The sequence below is a fragment of the Fusarium musae genome, chromosome 5 (genome assembly GCF_019915245.1).
Source record: "Fusarium musae strain F31 chromosome 5, whole genome shotgun sequence".
Classification (NCBI taxonomy): domain Eukaryota; kingdom Fungi; phylum Ascomycota; class Sordariomycetes; order Hypocreales; family Nectriaceae; genus Fusarium; species Fusarium musae.
In genome coordinates this window covers 3,210,647-3,224,566 of record NC_058391.1, presented here as the reverse complement: position 1 = coordinate 3,224,566, position 13,920 = coordinate 3,210,647, and the positions used below count along the sequence as shown (strand labels likewise).

At 47.6% G+C, this 13,920-nt stretch overlaps 7 protein-coding genes across 7 annotated transcripts; 3 read left to right on the top strand and 4 right to left on the bottom strand.

Annotated features, from left to right (window-relative positions):
* Nucleotides 1-75: 75 nt before the first annotated feature.
* J7337_007429 (uncharacterized protein) lies at nt 76-905 on the bottom strand (the record flags this gene model as incomplete). The annotated part of the gene is made up of 2 exons (XM_044825081.1): nt 76-404; nt 452-905. The coding sequence occupies 2 exons, from the start codon at nt 903-905 to the stop codon at nt 76-78; spliced, it is 783 nt and encodes a 260-aa protein (XP_044680738.1).
* Nucleotides 906-2,132: 1,227 nt separating this feature from the next.
* J7337_007428 (uncharacterized protein) lies at nt 2,133-3,182 on the top strand (the record flags this gene model as incomplete). The annotated part of the gene is made up of 2 exons (XM_044825080.1): nt 2,133-2,278; nt 2,333-3,182. The coding sequence occupies 2 exons, from the start codon at nt 2,133-2,135 to the stop codon at nt 3,180-3,182; spliced, it is 996 nt and encodes a 331-aa protein (XP_044680737.1).
* A 605-nt stretch (nt 3,183-3,787) lies between these two features.
* J7337_007427 (uncharacterized protein) lies at nt 3,788-5,745 on the bottom strand (the record flags this gene model as incomplete). The annotated part of the gene is made up of 4 exons (XM_044825079.1): nt 3,788-4,707; nt 4,762-5,310; nt 5,424-5,605; nt 5,654-5,745. The coding sequence occupies 4 exons, from the start codon at nt 5,743-5,745 to the stop codon at nt 3,788-3,790; spliced, it is 1,743 nt and encodes a 580-aa protein (XP_044680736.1).
* Nucleotides 5,746-6,456: 711 nt separating this feature from the next.
* On the bottom strand, nt 6,457-8,589 carry J7337_007426 (uncharacterized protein; the record flags this gene model as incomplete). Its single annotated transcript, XM_044825078.1, has 2 exons — nt 6,457-8,033; nt 8,082-8,589. The coding sequence occupies 2 exons, from the start codon at nt 8,587-8,589 to the stop codon at nt 6,457-6,459; spliced, it is 2,085 nt and encodes a 694-aa protein (XP_044680735.1).
* Nucleotides 8,590-9,508: 919 nt separating this feature from the next.
* On the top strand, nt 9,509-10,819 carry J7337_007425 (uncharacterized protein; the record flags this gene model as incomplete). Its single annotated transcript, XM_044825077.1, has 3 exons — nt 9,509-10,150; nt 10,200-10,635; nt 10,683-10,819. 3 exons carry the CDS (start codon nt 9,509-9,511, stop codon nt 10,817-10,819), a joined length of 1,215 nt encoding a protein of 404 aa, XP_044680734.1.
* Nucleotides 10,820-11,102: 283 nt separating this feature from the next.
* Nucleotides 11,103-12,509, top strand: J7337_007424 (uncharacterized protein; the record flags this gene model as incomplete). The annotated part of the gene is made up of 1 exon (XM_044825076.1): nt 11,103-12,509. One exon carries the CDS (start codon nt 11,103-11,105, stop codon nt 12,507-12,509), a length of 1,407 nt encoding a protein of 468 aa, XP_044680733.1.
* A 68-nt stretch (nt 12,510-12,577) lies between these two features.
* On the bottom strand, nt 12,578-13,726 carry J7337_007423 (uncharacterized protein; the record flags this gene model as incomplete). The annotated part of the gene is made up of 3 exons (XM_044825075.1): nt 12,578-12,780; nt 12,832-13,252; nt 13,304-13,726. 3 exons carry the CDS (start codon nt 13,724-13,726, stop codon nt 12,578-12,580), a joined length of 1,047 nt encoding a protein of 348 aa, XP_044680732.1.
* Between the last annotated feature and the right edge of the window lie 194 nt (nt 13,727-13,920).

Below are 13,920 nucleotides of genomic sequence, written 5' to 3'. Positions count from 1 at the left end.
CTCTAACAAGGGTGCTGCAAGTTTAATTGATCGCTTCTGCGGATACCAACACGACTCTTCTACAATATTCAATGCTCAGAACGTAAAAGTTTTACTAATACCCTCTGCGAAATTCTTGGCAAGGGCTTTGTGAATAGCGACACCAGCATGGTAGGTATCGGTCCAGAGGCAGTCATTTCCACCATAGCATGCCGCGTCCTTGGCCCCATACTCTTTGAAGTTCTTGACTGCGGAGTCAAAAGTAGGTTTCGTGTCAAACACGGTCACCTCGATACCTGAGCTAGAGTTTGAAAAGGTAGCAGCCCGCTCGGTCAGAGCTTTGTTATAGGCAATGATGTCTGCACGAAGCGTCTTGAGGTCTGATTCAGACTGTCCAATCATGGCGGGGATTTGGTCTGCGAAAGCTGATACGACATTAGCTGGGATAATGGAATAGGGAGAAGCGGCGTACGAGGAACAGTGAGGAGGGCGAACTTCTTCAATCCAGCCTCAGGCAGCGTCTTCAATAGCTCGAAATACCGATCCATGGTCTTCTCAATTGGCGCTGCCGATTTCTTCCAGAAAGGTTCACCGAGATCATTGATACCGATCCATACGGCGACAAGAGTGTCTGCGGAACTGATTTTGTCTGCGACGTATTCTTTGTACTGGGCCACCTGGTCATCAACGCAGTACTGTGCATATGTCGAGACGATTTCTTTGTCAACTGTAGCGCCAGTGACAGCAAAGTCGTAAGTCAGGATAGTAGAAGTGTTCAGCACGCTAGTTAATTGGCCAACCCAGTTCAATCCATTTGCCGTTGTTTGTCCTGGTAGAGCGGGATTTCCGAGAGGGCTGCCAGCACTTGGCAAGTCGCCTCCAGGCCAGAAGCCAACAGTCGAGTATGAGTCGCCACTAGGAATCATAAGAACGATAACTTTAACAGTTCGGCAAAGAGACAGCTTACAAGACAATTAGATTCTTAGAACTACCAGTAGCTCTGGACAGAACAGGGGTAGCTGTCGCCTGGGACAGTCCAGCTGCCAGACTCAAAAGCTGAAGAAACGACCTCATTTTATAAGTATAATACAACGAAAAGAACGAATGAAGAAGGGGAAACAAAACAGACAAGTTTCCAATACATGAGAATGGCGTTTTAACATTTAAAGTGATCATCATGACCCGCAGCATCCCTGCCAAGATGTTACATCCGGAAGATTGGTGACGTTTCATGATACAACGTCCGATTGGTGGAAAGGGGAGTACGTGGTTATGAAGTGCGTTCAAGGTCAGAGAAATATAAAATGTAATTATGAACCTATGTACGGAGTAGCAATATTCCTCGAGAGCAATTCTATACATAGTCGACCGAGAATATGGTGACGAGCGTGGAAAGCGCAGCAATACGAATTCATCTTACTGACCATCACAGCTTGCCAGCTGTACAGACCTCGCTAGTAATAGCTGATTACAAAACGTGTGATTTTCAATTGGGCTTTGTGACTGAGTACTCATATTCAGCACCCAAAGCTTAGCAGCCAGAATGATCTCGGTTTTGAGGGCAAAAATCCAGCATATTCAGGATGGCAATGTGATGATGGTATGACTACCTATGACTCTTTGATAAGAGTTGGAGTCGAGAGACCTAGCCGAATTGGAGACGGAGTTGACAAACCGGGCGAAGGGGCGTATTTTTGGGGTAGGTTGGAGATATTGGAGCAACGTTGAGATGCAAAATGTGGCGAACATGGAGGCAAGAGGCGAACAACAGATATAAAGTGAACTATTCAATTTTTTCTCTTATCTCTTCTCATCTTGATTGACTGACTTGATTGAAAATGTCCCTTCCTCGGCTTGATCCTTATCAATCTACCTCGGCAGTCTTTGCCGACCCACAATCACGACTTTTGCTTGTGGGCCTCGAACTAATTTACAATCACATGGCACCGAGAATGTCTCCTGATTTTCATGTTTAATATCCTTTGACATTTCTAATTCTAATTCTCTATTTGTAGACGCTCATTCCTCACTTCCTGTTATGATCCTGTATCTCTAACCTAGGATCTCGATTTTGACCCAGTGTACACTTTCTTGATCTTACACCCCCATTGGCAAATTTCTTTTTTTATTGTATCCACCACGTCTTTTTCGACATGGCCAGTATCGATAAGCCACTACCTCAAACCCAGGCCTCAAAACCTGGGGACTTCGAAGCTGTCAGAAAGTCTATCATTGATCTCCTCCGCCAGCCTGACTATGACGATGGAAGTGCAGGCCCTGTTCTTGTGCGCCTAGCCTGGTAAGTCTACAACAAGCCTGACAAACATCAGTTCGTGATTAACGTAGCCTACAGGCACTCTTCTGGCACATATGACGTAGCAACAGATACTGGAGGCTCAAATGGCGCTGGCATGCGCTACGAGGCCGAGGGTGGTGATCCCGCCAACGCCGGCCTTCAGAATGCTCGCCTCTTCCTAGAGCCCCTCAAGCGTCTTCACCCATGGATCACATACTCAGACCTATGGACGCTTGCCGGAGTAACGGCCATCCGAGCCATGGGCGGTCCCGAAGTTGATTGGCTTCCGGGGCGAACCGATTTTACCGATGACAGCAAGATTCCACCTCGCGGCCGTCTTCCTGACGCGGCTCAAGGAGCAGACCATATCCGAGACATCTTCTACCGAATGGGATTCAACGACCGGGAGATTGTCGCCCTCAGTGGCGCGCACAGTCTTGGACGATGCCATACGGAAAACTCGGGATTCGAGGGAAAATGGGTCAACAATCCGACACGATTCTCAAATCAATATTTCCGCCTCCTGCTGTCTGAGAAGTGGACCGAAAAGACAGTCCCTGAATCTGGTGTTACTCAGTTCTCTTCTGTTGACCCTGACACAGAAGAGGAGTTGATGATGCTCCCAACCGATATGGCTCTCACGACAGACCCTGAGTTCTCCAAGTACGTGCGTCTATATGCTGAAGACAAGGAGATGTTCTTCAACGACTTCAAAGCAGCATTCGCCAAGCTGCTGGAGCTGGGAATAGCAAGAGATGCAGAAGGAAACATTACGAACAGCGATAACGAGAAGGGGGGATATAGAAGCGCGCCGAAGAAGAGCGATTCGGTCTCAACACATGCAGAGTTCGGACAAGGGGCCAAGACAAATGGGTGTCCTGTTATGCACGCCAGGGCAAAGCTCTGATGTCTTGTATGTTAATTTATACCCGTATAGACTATAGATGGGGAACAAGATACACAAGTATAATTAGATGGCTATAGATCGGATTCTTTATTACTATCTCAACTCGGAATTTATTTTACTACTTAAAGTCTATCGGTTCTGAATACTCCACATGGGTATATCATATTACTTCTGATACATTCCACTTTCCCCACCATACATATCTTATAAGCGGTACCTTGGTTTAAATATGGACATCTTTGTCACTGTGAAATAGATCTCTCAGAAAACATTGGGGAAACAAAGAATGGTCAAAATGAAGTCAAGTATTTACCGCGAGGCACACATCAACGGATTCTATTGGCCTGCGCCAATCTGCAAACGTGACCGCTGGCGCTGCGCGTTAGCTGCTGGGGGACATCTTGGCAGCCCTGGCGTGCATCATACGAGGTTCCTTGCATGGCAGGCCTCAATTCCTTTGGCGATTCCAAGTGGCTGGCTTCATGACAGGAAAGCTTCATTCGTTCCAACATGACCGACTAGACAGCCGTAGCACTCCATTTCCTTCCTTCGCTATGACTCAACTAAAGATCGGGTTTCATAAACATCATGACATATCCTGCCTCTTAGCAAACGGCACCATTCGTAGTCGGACTTGGCTTTGCCTTGCTCCTCCATCGTCCTTCCAACTTCGAAACCATCTTCGTAATCGACAAGTTCTTTTTCAGACTTTCTGCCTTTCTGGTCTTCAAGAGATAACCTATGGTGAAAAGGATCGTCACAGCCACAACAGACGCCACCGCCCACCATTTGAGCGAGTCCCCAAGCCCAATCAGTGGATCCATGTTCATTGACAACAGTGCAGCCACTAAGCTCGGCGGGATGAAAAACGATGCCAGTATGGTGAGTTTGGACGTGTTGCTTGCATCAGTCAGGCTGATAGTCGAGTTGACGACCGTGCTGAGACGGTCAATCCGTGTTTCGTAGTCCTCCAGGCGTTTCTTGACGATTTCCAAATCATCTTTGTAGAGCTTGAAAGACTCGGCAAATCCCCTTTCTTCATCATCCATGACTTGGCTCATGGTTGCTTGAAGCATATCCCGTGCTTGGGGTACCCATCGTCGCCAGAAATGAAGCTTCCTAAGACTCTGTTTCTGATGATCTGTACCTCCAGACTCGGGGAAGAATGATGGGTTTACGATTCCCCAGTCAATTTGGTTGAGACGGGCGTTGAGATAGTCGGCGAACGTCAGCCACTCGCCACATACTAAATGCAACAAGCACTGGATTGGAATGGAAAGCTGTTGATTTGCACTGTCTGTGAGCTTCGCGAAGTTGGTGGTTCTCTGGGCCCAAAAAATGTAGTCTTCAAACCAGCTCATTGGGTTTCTAGCATCCTTGGATCGCAGAGATGGCGGTATCTGAAAGTCGGGCACTGCGTTTGTAGGGGCATCGTTGGTACCGAACGGCGGCACTTCGTCCCAGTTGGGATATCCCCGCCAAAGAGGATACCCAGCTTCGGGCGTTGGTTCAAGTAAAAGAACACCTTATTTTTGAGAATAGTCAGCTTGGGGTCCCTGACCCGAATCAGCATGCTTACCGATAGTCGATTCCGGGTTTAACCAGAACGTAGCACGACTGCGCATATGTCCAACCTTTGCATCAACTCTTGCATCCACTCGGTCCTTGTCTTGAGAAGATTCACCTACAAGCCTTTCCCATATAGTGGGATCTGGATCCTTATCCCAGAAGATTTGGTTCTTATCCGCGTCAAGGCGTCGCATTACATTGAACTCGTTGACTTGGTTTTTTGCTTCCGTCAACTGTCTTTGATTCTCAAAGTATCGAGAACGGATCAGGCGAAGCTGGAACCACCTCTGTCTTTTTGCATCAACCTGGAGTATTGACGGCTCACGCCATCGATCGCGGATGTTGTTCCAGACATAGTCGGTAATATGAGCGCGAAAGAATCGTGGATCGATAGCTAGCTCAGATCCAAGGGTTTCGATCACGTCTCGTGAAAGATCCTCGACGACGAATAAGCTGAACTTGACTCCTACTTCGGGGGTTTCCGCCTTTTTAATGGCCCTTCGAAGATCTTGAGTCGTACGAAGGTGATTGGCTGGGTTCTGTTCTGCCTGTCCATTATCTTTGAATCTCAGTAATGCGACATTCATCTTCTGGGCTCTCCTTTTCTGTTGTTCTCTTCTCGCTTCGATATATATGTCAGTAGTGAGTGACCTGAAACGATTTGCTACTTACGGCCAATGGCAGTATGATATGTATAGCGTCGTTGCTCATTCTTCTCTTTTTCCTCTCCAGGGAAGATGCACCAGCGCGTAGGCACAGTGCCAATTTCCATGAAATCATGTAGTAGCTCGAGCTGAGGCCATCTCTTTGATAGATTCTCGACGTACTTCAAATAGGGCCCTCGCTCCTTAGGCCTATGAAGGTTCAGTGTTGTTTGGCCTCTAATATGAAGTGGTACTCACCCCTCCCAATTTTCACCCCCAAGGCGAGTTCTAACATCCTCCTTCTTACTATCCTGGTATGCGTCTCCAAGCTGTGAGTCGTGTAACCGCATTGTCGGTAACGAGATGGAGATGTAGTGCTCAAGTTTTGGAGTATGAGTCAGTATCTTCTGGCCGAACTTGGCCCTTTTACATTTCATATTATCCACGGGGTATTTGTAATTCACGCAACAAGGCTCTTGTCCCCGCGAAATGGCAAGGCGAAAACAAAGCTATAGGTACTGGCAGCTGGCTACTGTGATTGGCGTGATTAATGAGCAAGCGCCAGCTTAGCTGCGCACAAATACGACATGTCTCATTTCCTCCGAACTTCACATACGTTGTGTAACCAACCCGCCGAATGCAGGCTACTTGAATCATTGCGACCTGAGTCTCGTTTGTCTTCACATAGTAACCCAAGAAATGAATGTTCATGCCTATTGTTCTGAACTGTTATTTTCAGCGAACTTCTCCTAGATGGAGAAATTTCAAGACTATTAACAGGTCTGATCTCTCGGCACTCCTTGGGTCATGATATGACATTAAATTCTTCAACTTATGCACGTTGATCAAGGATCTTCGGACAAGTGGGCTCAGCCGTCCCGAAGTCTCAGCCCAGCAGGGTTACGAGTGGATTAACCCAGGATGAAAATGCATGATTACGGCGCATATGCACATTTCAGGCAGCGATTACAACAACGCATTGTTTCCCAAAATTCGGAGCCTGATTCGGTACGTACTCTCTATCCGGGAACAAAGCAATACCGCTCTGGAACTTCACCTTTCTATACCAGCACTACTGTAGCATCCGAAGCCTTGTCCAAAATCGCGTCTCCTTCACTCCTGTTACTGTAAAATCGAGACCTAGTCCAGAAAACGCCAATACCAAGTCTCGTCATACCCTTTTCCTGGTCGCCCTCTTCACCGTCGGATGCGGGTTTGAGAAGCAATGTGAAATATTCCTTCTGAGCCACTTCCATGACAAAAAGGCACGAGACAGTCGGTATTTTAGCCCCATCAGGAATTTTGCTATCCAAAAACGCCTCGCCAAAGATCTCGTCACTCCCCGAGGCTGCAAGAATGTGGTGCCGAGAGTCCTGTGTAACAGAGCGTGTCCCCAGTGTTGCCTGGAGAATCTTTCCTTTGATTGTCAAGCGGGCAACTTTCAGAGGTGATGCCAGCGGCGTTCCTTTCCACTGCAAATCACTCTGCAAAAGTTCGATCATAGAGACCGTTGGAGTCGTGTGTACATAGCCCTTGATCCCGCCTTTCACGGACATCCAGGACCATGATGGGATGCTTCCTGGCTCACGGGTCACCCCGCGCATTTTCGCTTCCCACACAAGTCCATTTGCGAGATCTTCTTTCCAAAGACCCGCCAGGTATGTAAAACCAGTCAGCTTTATGAACATATCTGTCAGGCCCGCGATGGCATTCCATTTATCACTTTGGTAAGTCAGATCACGACTTGAGTAGTTCGTCACCATCCGATACCAATGTCGCAGATAATTCTCCCCATGCTCTCCAGGGCCTTGATGCACAATATCAGCCCACTGAATCAGGCCACCATCAAAATCTCGCGATTCATCAACCAGTCCATCCTCCGTGGCGTAGCGACTAGGACATTTCCAGAGCCACTGCTCTTTACCAAAGCAGACAATCCTCGATGCCAACACGCCCTCTTGAAGTGTCCAGCCTCTGGTGTTCAAAGGCTCAGACATCCTATCAAGCTCTCTATGCGTCTCCATTCGAACACTCACAGTCTCTCCGTGGATCTTGACGCATTCGGCGCCTTGAAAAGGAAGAAGAAGGCCCATCTCTGGGGTATCAGATGAAGTAGCTGCCAGCGTGAGATGTGCGTTTGTATAAACAGACCCGATCTTTACTGACTCGGCTTCCCAGTCTTCACGAGAGTCTTGAATAATGCATAAGCCGTCGATCCAAAGATATCGGATACCTAGGTAAAGCGTAGCAAGGATAGCCTCCCTCTGGGTCAGAGGTAAGTCGAAGAATTCGATTCCTTCTTTGTGCTTGTCGAGATTTTCACTTGTCGTTTTGAAATGGAGTTCTGGGTTGGCGCCCCAGCAGTAGCTCAGAGCCGTGTAAGTTCCAACTTCTCCCCCCTCTGTCTCTCGCAATTTGATCTTGATGTGTTTAGGATCCGACGGAATGTCCACGCTTCCAGTCAGGTCCAACACGCGCGTTGGTAGCTTTGCTGTCCTGGTATCAGGAAGAGATTTGATGCACTGTTCGTGAGATTCACATTCCTTCAGCCACGTTTTCAGTGTATCTTGTCGCTTGAAAGGTTCTGACGCGTCCAGTTCGTCGTGAGGGATCCAGAATCTCCGAGTAGCAAGACTTCCTATTGCACATGTTAGACCCACGTTCTAGACTAGTGCTGAAAGCATACCTAGACGGGATGGCGAAGATATCGTTAGAGGTATTCCACCATTTGTATAAAGTTGTCTGCTTCCCACCCAGCCAACTGCCATGATGTACTTCTCATACTTGGTCAACTCGACAGTGACAGGCCTCGAGAAGTTGTTCTCGTCGCACACCTCCGGGTTGCCTCGCTGAAATTCAGCTAGCACTGAGGTGGCACCGCGCTGTATGCTAACTTCCAGCCATTTGCAAGTTGAGCACGTTTCACCCGAATTGATCAAGTGCATGACATTGGGCTGATGCTGTATAAGTTGTGGTGGGTCTGGATGAAGCATAAGTTGACAGTATTTGCAAATTCCATCTGCCGTTGGGCTCGTAAACCCCCAATCATCGGGCATAGCGGGGGGGCCAGGGATCGGTTCAGCTCTGAGATTCTGGATGTCACTCCCTCGAAGACCGAAAATAGCGGCCTCCTCGGGTGACTTGTTGCTAAATACTAGCATCGTCTTTGGTGGCTCTGGTTCTTCTGGAGCCATGGTCGTAAGTTTGGCAGCGGAAGAGAAACTGACGATAGTTGCACGTCGTCAAACGCGAAGATATACAGTAGAGGGTCGAGGCGGTGTAGTCACGTGAGATAAGCACAACCCCAGACAAGTCGTCCTCAATGTGGATTATAACCTGATGCTGCCTGGAATAGGCTGATTAAACGGGCTTAGCAATTACTTAGAAGAGGTCCGACTTTACTCCGTAGTGAATTTCAATCAACAGGTATGGCAATGGGTGTGGTTGAGAAATACAAATCGAGTCTAGTGCAGACGCTACCCTGTACCTTTCCATTCAATCCCAGACTGCTAACTCTTTAGGAAAAATCCGGTTTCCCTTTTTTAATATTTCAGTTTGAATGGTCGCGCATTTCCATCAGCAAACTGCATAATATGTTCCGGTTACGATCGTCTATGTTGAAAAAAGGAATGTAACATTGTTCCACATTGTTGTTATTAGGAACAAGTCGAATGTGGCTATGAAGCTATTCATATAATGAATTTCAAGTGGGGTCGAGTCTTGATGTCAGCCAATCCGTTTGTCACTTGATCGGCAAGTGCATAAGGTAAAAAGATTGAAGATCAATCTATAAGCTCTCTAAAAATGTAGGCATGGCGACGGGGCTATGAAAGGCTTGAGTTCCGTGGAATGCTGCTGACTGATTACCGCGCGGCACGATGATGCGATATCAGCCCCATCGCTAGTATTCTAGTAAGATCTGAGGTCATCAGGACTATCAACCGCGCGGCAACATATAAGCTATTGCTTCATTGTTGACATGTAATGGCTCATTCGTCTGACATGGTTGTAATTGTCAGCACATCATGGAGGAATGCGTACATTGATGAATATTAAATATGTGGCGAGGAGCCAGTTCCCATTCTTAGTATAGATCCGCGAATACTGGCTGCCATGTCTCTTAGTGCCCTTCTCAATTACTTGGCCAACGCCTTTCACTTTATCACCTGCGGCATCTTTCTTGAGCCGTCACCGAACCCAAAGACCATGTCTCAAAAACCAAAACACATTGTCACAGTTGGCGGCTCTTTCGCTTCTGTCAGAACAGCTCACAAGTTCCTCCAAGGGGTGCGTAACAAAAATGCAGGGCCTTACAAGGTGACAATGATCTCTCGCGATTCTCACTTCTTCTGGAATCTTGCCACGCCCCGCGCCATCATCCCTGGAACTATCCCCGATGACAGCCTCTTTCAAGCTATTGCACCTGGGTTTGCAAAATATGGCGACAAGTTTGAGCTGATTGTTGGTACGGCTACGGGTATTGATATTGGCAACAAACAGGTAAAGGTTTCTAAAGCAGGGCAGGAGACTTTTATTAGCTATGATTATCTCCTCGTTGGTACTGGATCTTCGACCAAAGCTGAGTCCCCTTTCAAGTCCAGGGGATCAACTGATGCAACGAAGGACTATCTTCATACGTATCAGAAGCGTGTTGGAGAAGCCCATTCCATTATCGTTGCTGGTGCAGGGCCGACTGGTGTAGAGGTTGCAGGCGAGTTGGCGGACTACTATGGCAACAAGAAGGAAATTACCCTGGTAAGAAAATCATCCACTTCAGGCCGAATCAAGCTGACGACGTGTATAGATCAATGCTGGTCCAAGCATCCTCGATAATCGCCCTGATAGCGTGTCCAAGTCAGCACATAGTCAACTCGAGAAGCTTGGCGTCACGATCAGACTCAGCACCAAAGTCAATGAGTCCATTACTCTCCCCAATGGCAAGCAAAAAGTCACTTTCTCCGATGGAAAGACGGCTGTCACAGACCTCGTCATTCCAACATTCGGAGTAGTTCCCAACTCATCCTTCATCCCTCCTGAGCTTCTTGACGCGCACGGCTATATCAAGGTCAATCAATATCTCGCCATCGAAGGCCGAGAGGATATTTTTGCAATTGGCGACGTGTCTAATCTCGAAGCACCGCAGTTCTGGTTCGTGAATACGCAAGCTGGCCATTTGGCCAAGAATTTGGTGCAGATAATGCTTGGAAAACCTATGATTCCATACAAGGCTTCGACAACTGGTATGCTATCCCTGACCTATCATGACAAACGATGCTAATTTTTAAAGCCATGGGAGGAATTCAGATCGGCAAGTCTGGCGTAGGCCATTATGGAAATTGGCGCATCCCAGGTTTTATGGTTCATGCGATTCGAAAGACGTTGTTTGTTGAGCAACTGCCCAAGATGATAGACAATGGCAATTGACAGCCGTTTTTGTTTCAATATTTATTTGCTTTTGTAACGACTGGAGGTTGGATGTCTTGGAATGACGTGGAAGCCGGAGTTTAGCGTCCAGGTGTGGCTAATCTCAGCAATGTCACTGGCCCTGATTTTCTTATCTTAGCTTCGAAGCTTAGCATTTAGGTTCCACCAAATTCCCTGTACGTCATCGATCGTCCCAACCTTGTTCCTGGAATAAAACAGGCCAAGATCGCAACCTCGTGCATCTCTTCCCTACTTAATAATTTCTCCATTATTGGTTTTCGCGATGCATCACAGTCTGCGTGCTATTGCGGCTGCAGCTGCAGCTTTGCCTGCAATTGCTGTCGCGTCTGTCATCCAGCAGCCGATTGACAGCTTTGATCACACTCAAGGCTATCAATTCGATCCTCTTCTCCATCTCCCAGGAATATCGCCGTATTTCGATGCCGTAGGCTTTGGATTGTCGCACGCTGCACCTGAAGGATGCACCGTTACAGCTGCGTCGTATCTCATCCGACACGCTGCGATTTACGCCAACGACGCCGAGTATGACGACTATATCAAGCCGTTCCTGTACAAGCTCGAGAAGCATCGCGGTGACTTCTCAGGACCTCTTGAATTTCTGAACAAATGGTATTCACCAATTGAAGAGAATCACCTCGAAGATGTCACGCCCTCGGGCAAGGTCGACGCGAAGAAAGTCGGTCACCACCTAGCGAAGCGCTACCGACACCTAGCGTCATCAGTAAAGCGTGTCATCGCCGATACGAAAGACAGAACCTACGACACAGCCAAGGCATTTCTCCAAGCGTTCCCCGAAGATGGAAATATCGAAATTACGCGCTTTGATAAGAAGGAATTGAACAACGGCACGCGCGCTCTTCTCCCTCACAAGGCCTGCTCCAAATTCTCCAAATCGCCTGGTACGGAACAGCAGCAGAAATTTGTCAAGAACTACGCAAGTGGCGTCGCGAAACGTTTACGCCCGTATACACCCGACGATTACGAACTCGATCCATTCGATGTTTTCGCACTTCAATCGATTTGTGGCTACGAATCTGCAATTAGGGGAAAGAAATCTCCAATTTGCGGATTGTTTTCTGATGCGGAGTGGCTCTCTTATGAATACGCTTGGGATATGAAATATGCTCACATGGTCGGGCCTTTCAATCCCCTGTCAAATTACCTCGGTTTTCCATGGTTGCACTCACAGTCTAAGCTTTTCACCAAAATCGATGAAAACTCCGAGTTGATCGGTGATGAATCATCGGGATGGCCCAAGGAGCAACGGCTATTTTTCTACTTCACTCATCGCGAAGTCCCTCCATTCGTCGCTACAGCTCTAGGAATCTTCAACTCATCTTCCCGTGAAGGGTACGACGAATTCCCTACTACACACGTCAACCACGTTCGAGCTTGGAAAATGTCTGACCTTATTCCTTTCCTGGGCCACGTTGGCATGGAGAAGATGACGTGCGAGCGACCAGTTGCTAAAGATGGCACGGCTGAGAAGGAAGAGTTTATTAGATTCATTGCAAACACTGCGCCTAGACCTTTGCCTCTATGCCAGAATGGTCCCGGCGCAAATTGTCCATTCAAGGAGTTTAAGAAGATTGTTAGCGCAGGCATGGAGAAATATGGGGACTTTGATGGCGTTTGTGAGAATAAACAAGAGAAGGATGATGAGTTGTAAAGCGACAGCACTGCGGCAAAACAGAACAGATTGTACAATACTAATAAGTCGCGTTGATTTCATGATTTCTACGTAAAAGTGACCTTGATGACCCTGATCCAGTTGTTATTAGTGAAACCAATCGTCAACGTCTGGCCAGATTCATCCAGATGCGGGTACGCTATTCCAGCATACACCAGACCCCCATCAATGGGCTCGTCCTTGTAAACCTCTTTTCCTTCTGTCCAAGGACCTTCAGGGCTTGGTGCAGTTTTCAAAAAGACAGTGCCAGCTGGTGCAACTCAGTCAGTAATCCGTTCAGCGCCATAAAGACCGTACTTACACAAATCAAGATGAACGTAGAAATACGTCTGGAAGTGATTGTTATACACAATCTGACCTTGCCCAACACCCCACATGACCGCTGTCTCACAGTTGAACGTGGTGAGAACTTCGCTCTTCCATCCCTCTTGTCTACCCCACCAATACTCATATTTATCAAGGTCGAAGGCATCGTTTGCGGGTACTCGAGCCATGTAGATGTACAGCTTACCAGGAAAATCGGTGATTGGGTTTGGTGGGTTTCCGAGAATGTAGATGTATTCGCTGTTGACGTCCCGATACGTTGCGACATCTCCATACTTGGGCACCTCATCACCATTCCACCAGATGCCATTCTCGCCGTAGCGATCGGTGATATGAGGGACGTCGTCGATGAGCTCAACTTTGGCTATTCCAGCGCCCTTGTAATGTTCATCATCATTCTAAAGAGTTCAAGGTCAACAAAATTCTGCGAATTGCTCAGTACAACTTACAACGAGGTAATAAAGAGCACCAGTCGCAGTATCAGGATCAACCTCCACAATTCCCGTCCCTCCAAAGCCAAAGGTGTTCGTCTCACCCCAGTCCTCATTAAACGGCATGAACTGCTTTTGATGAGGAACCGGCTCATCATCATTGAGATGCAGATCCTCCACAACAAGAGGATCATCCGTCAGAGCAGAAACAGCATTTCTGACCATGCCATGAAATCCCTCATTATCTTCCTCAGGATCGGTGACACCTGAGTCGCACCATAGCACATCACCATAAACAGCGTACCATTTCCCTCCAAGTTGACCTGTAAAACCCAAGTCACGACGACTTGCCGTGTTGCTCGACTTTTGGGTGCCAAGAAATTCAACCTGAATATCGCCGATGGGGTTCTCGCCCTCTGGTTGAGTATTGTCGACAGTCATTGTACCTGAAAAATATCGTTCATACAGGATATTTCCCAATATAAAGAACAGAAGCGTCCGACAATATGAATCTTTTATCTTGACGTGTCTCTTCATGGCAAACTTGGCATTTCCATCTTCAAAGAGGGGGTTCAACCGTTGCCGAGGCTCATGTGCAAATGCCAATGCATGATCGGCACGGAGTATCCGATGAA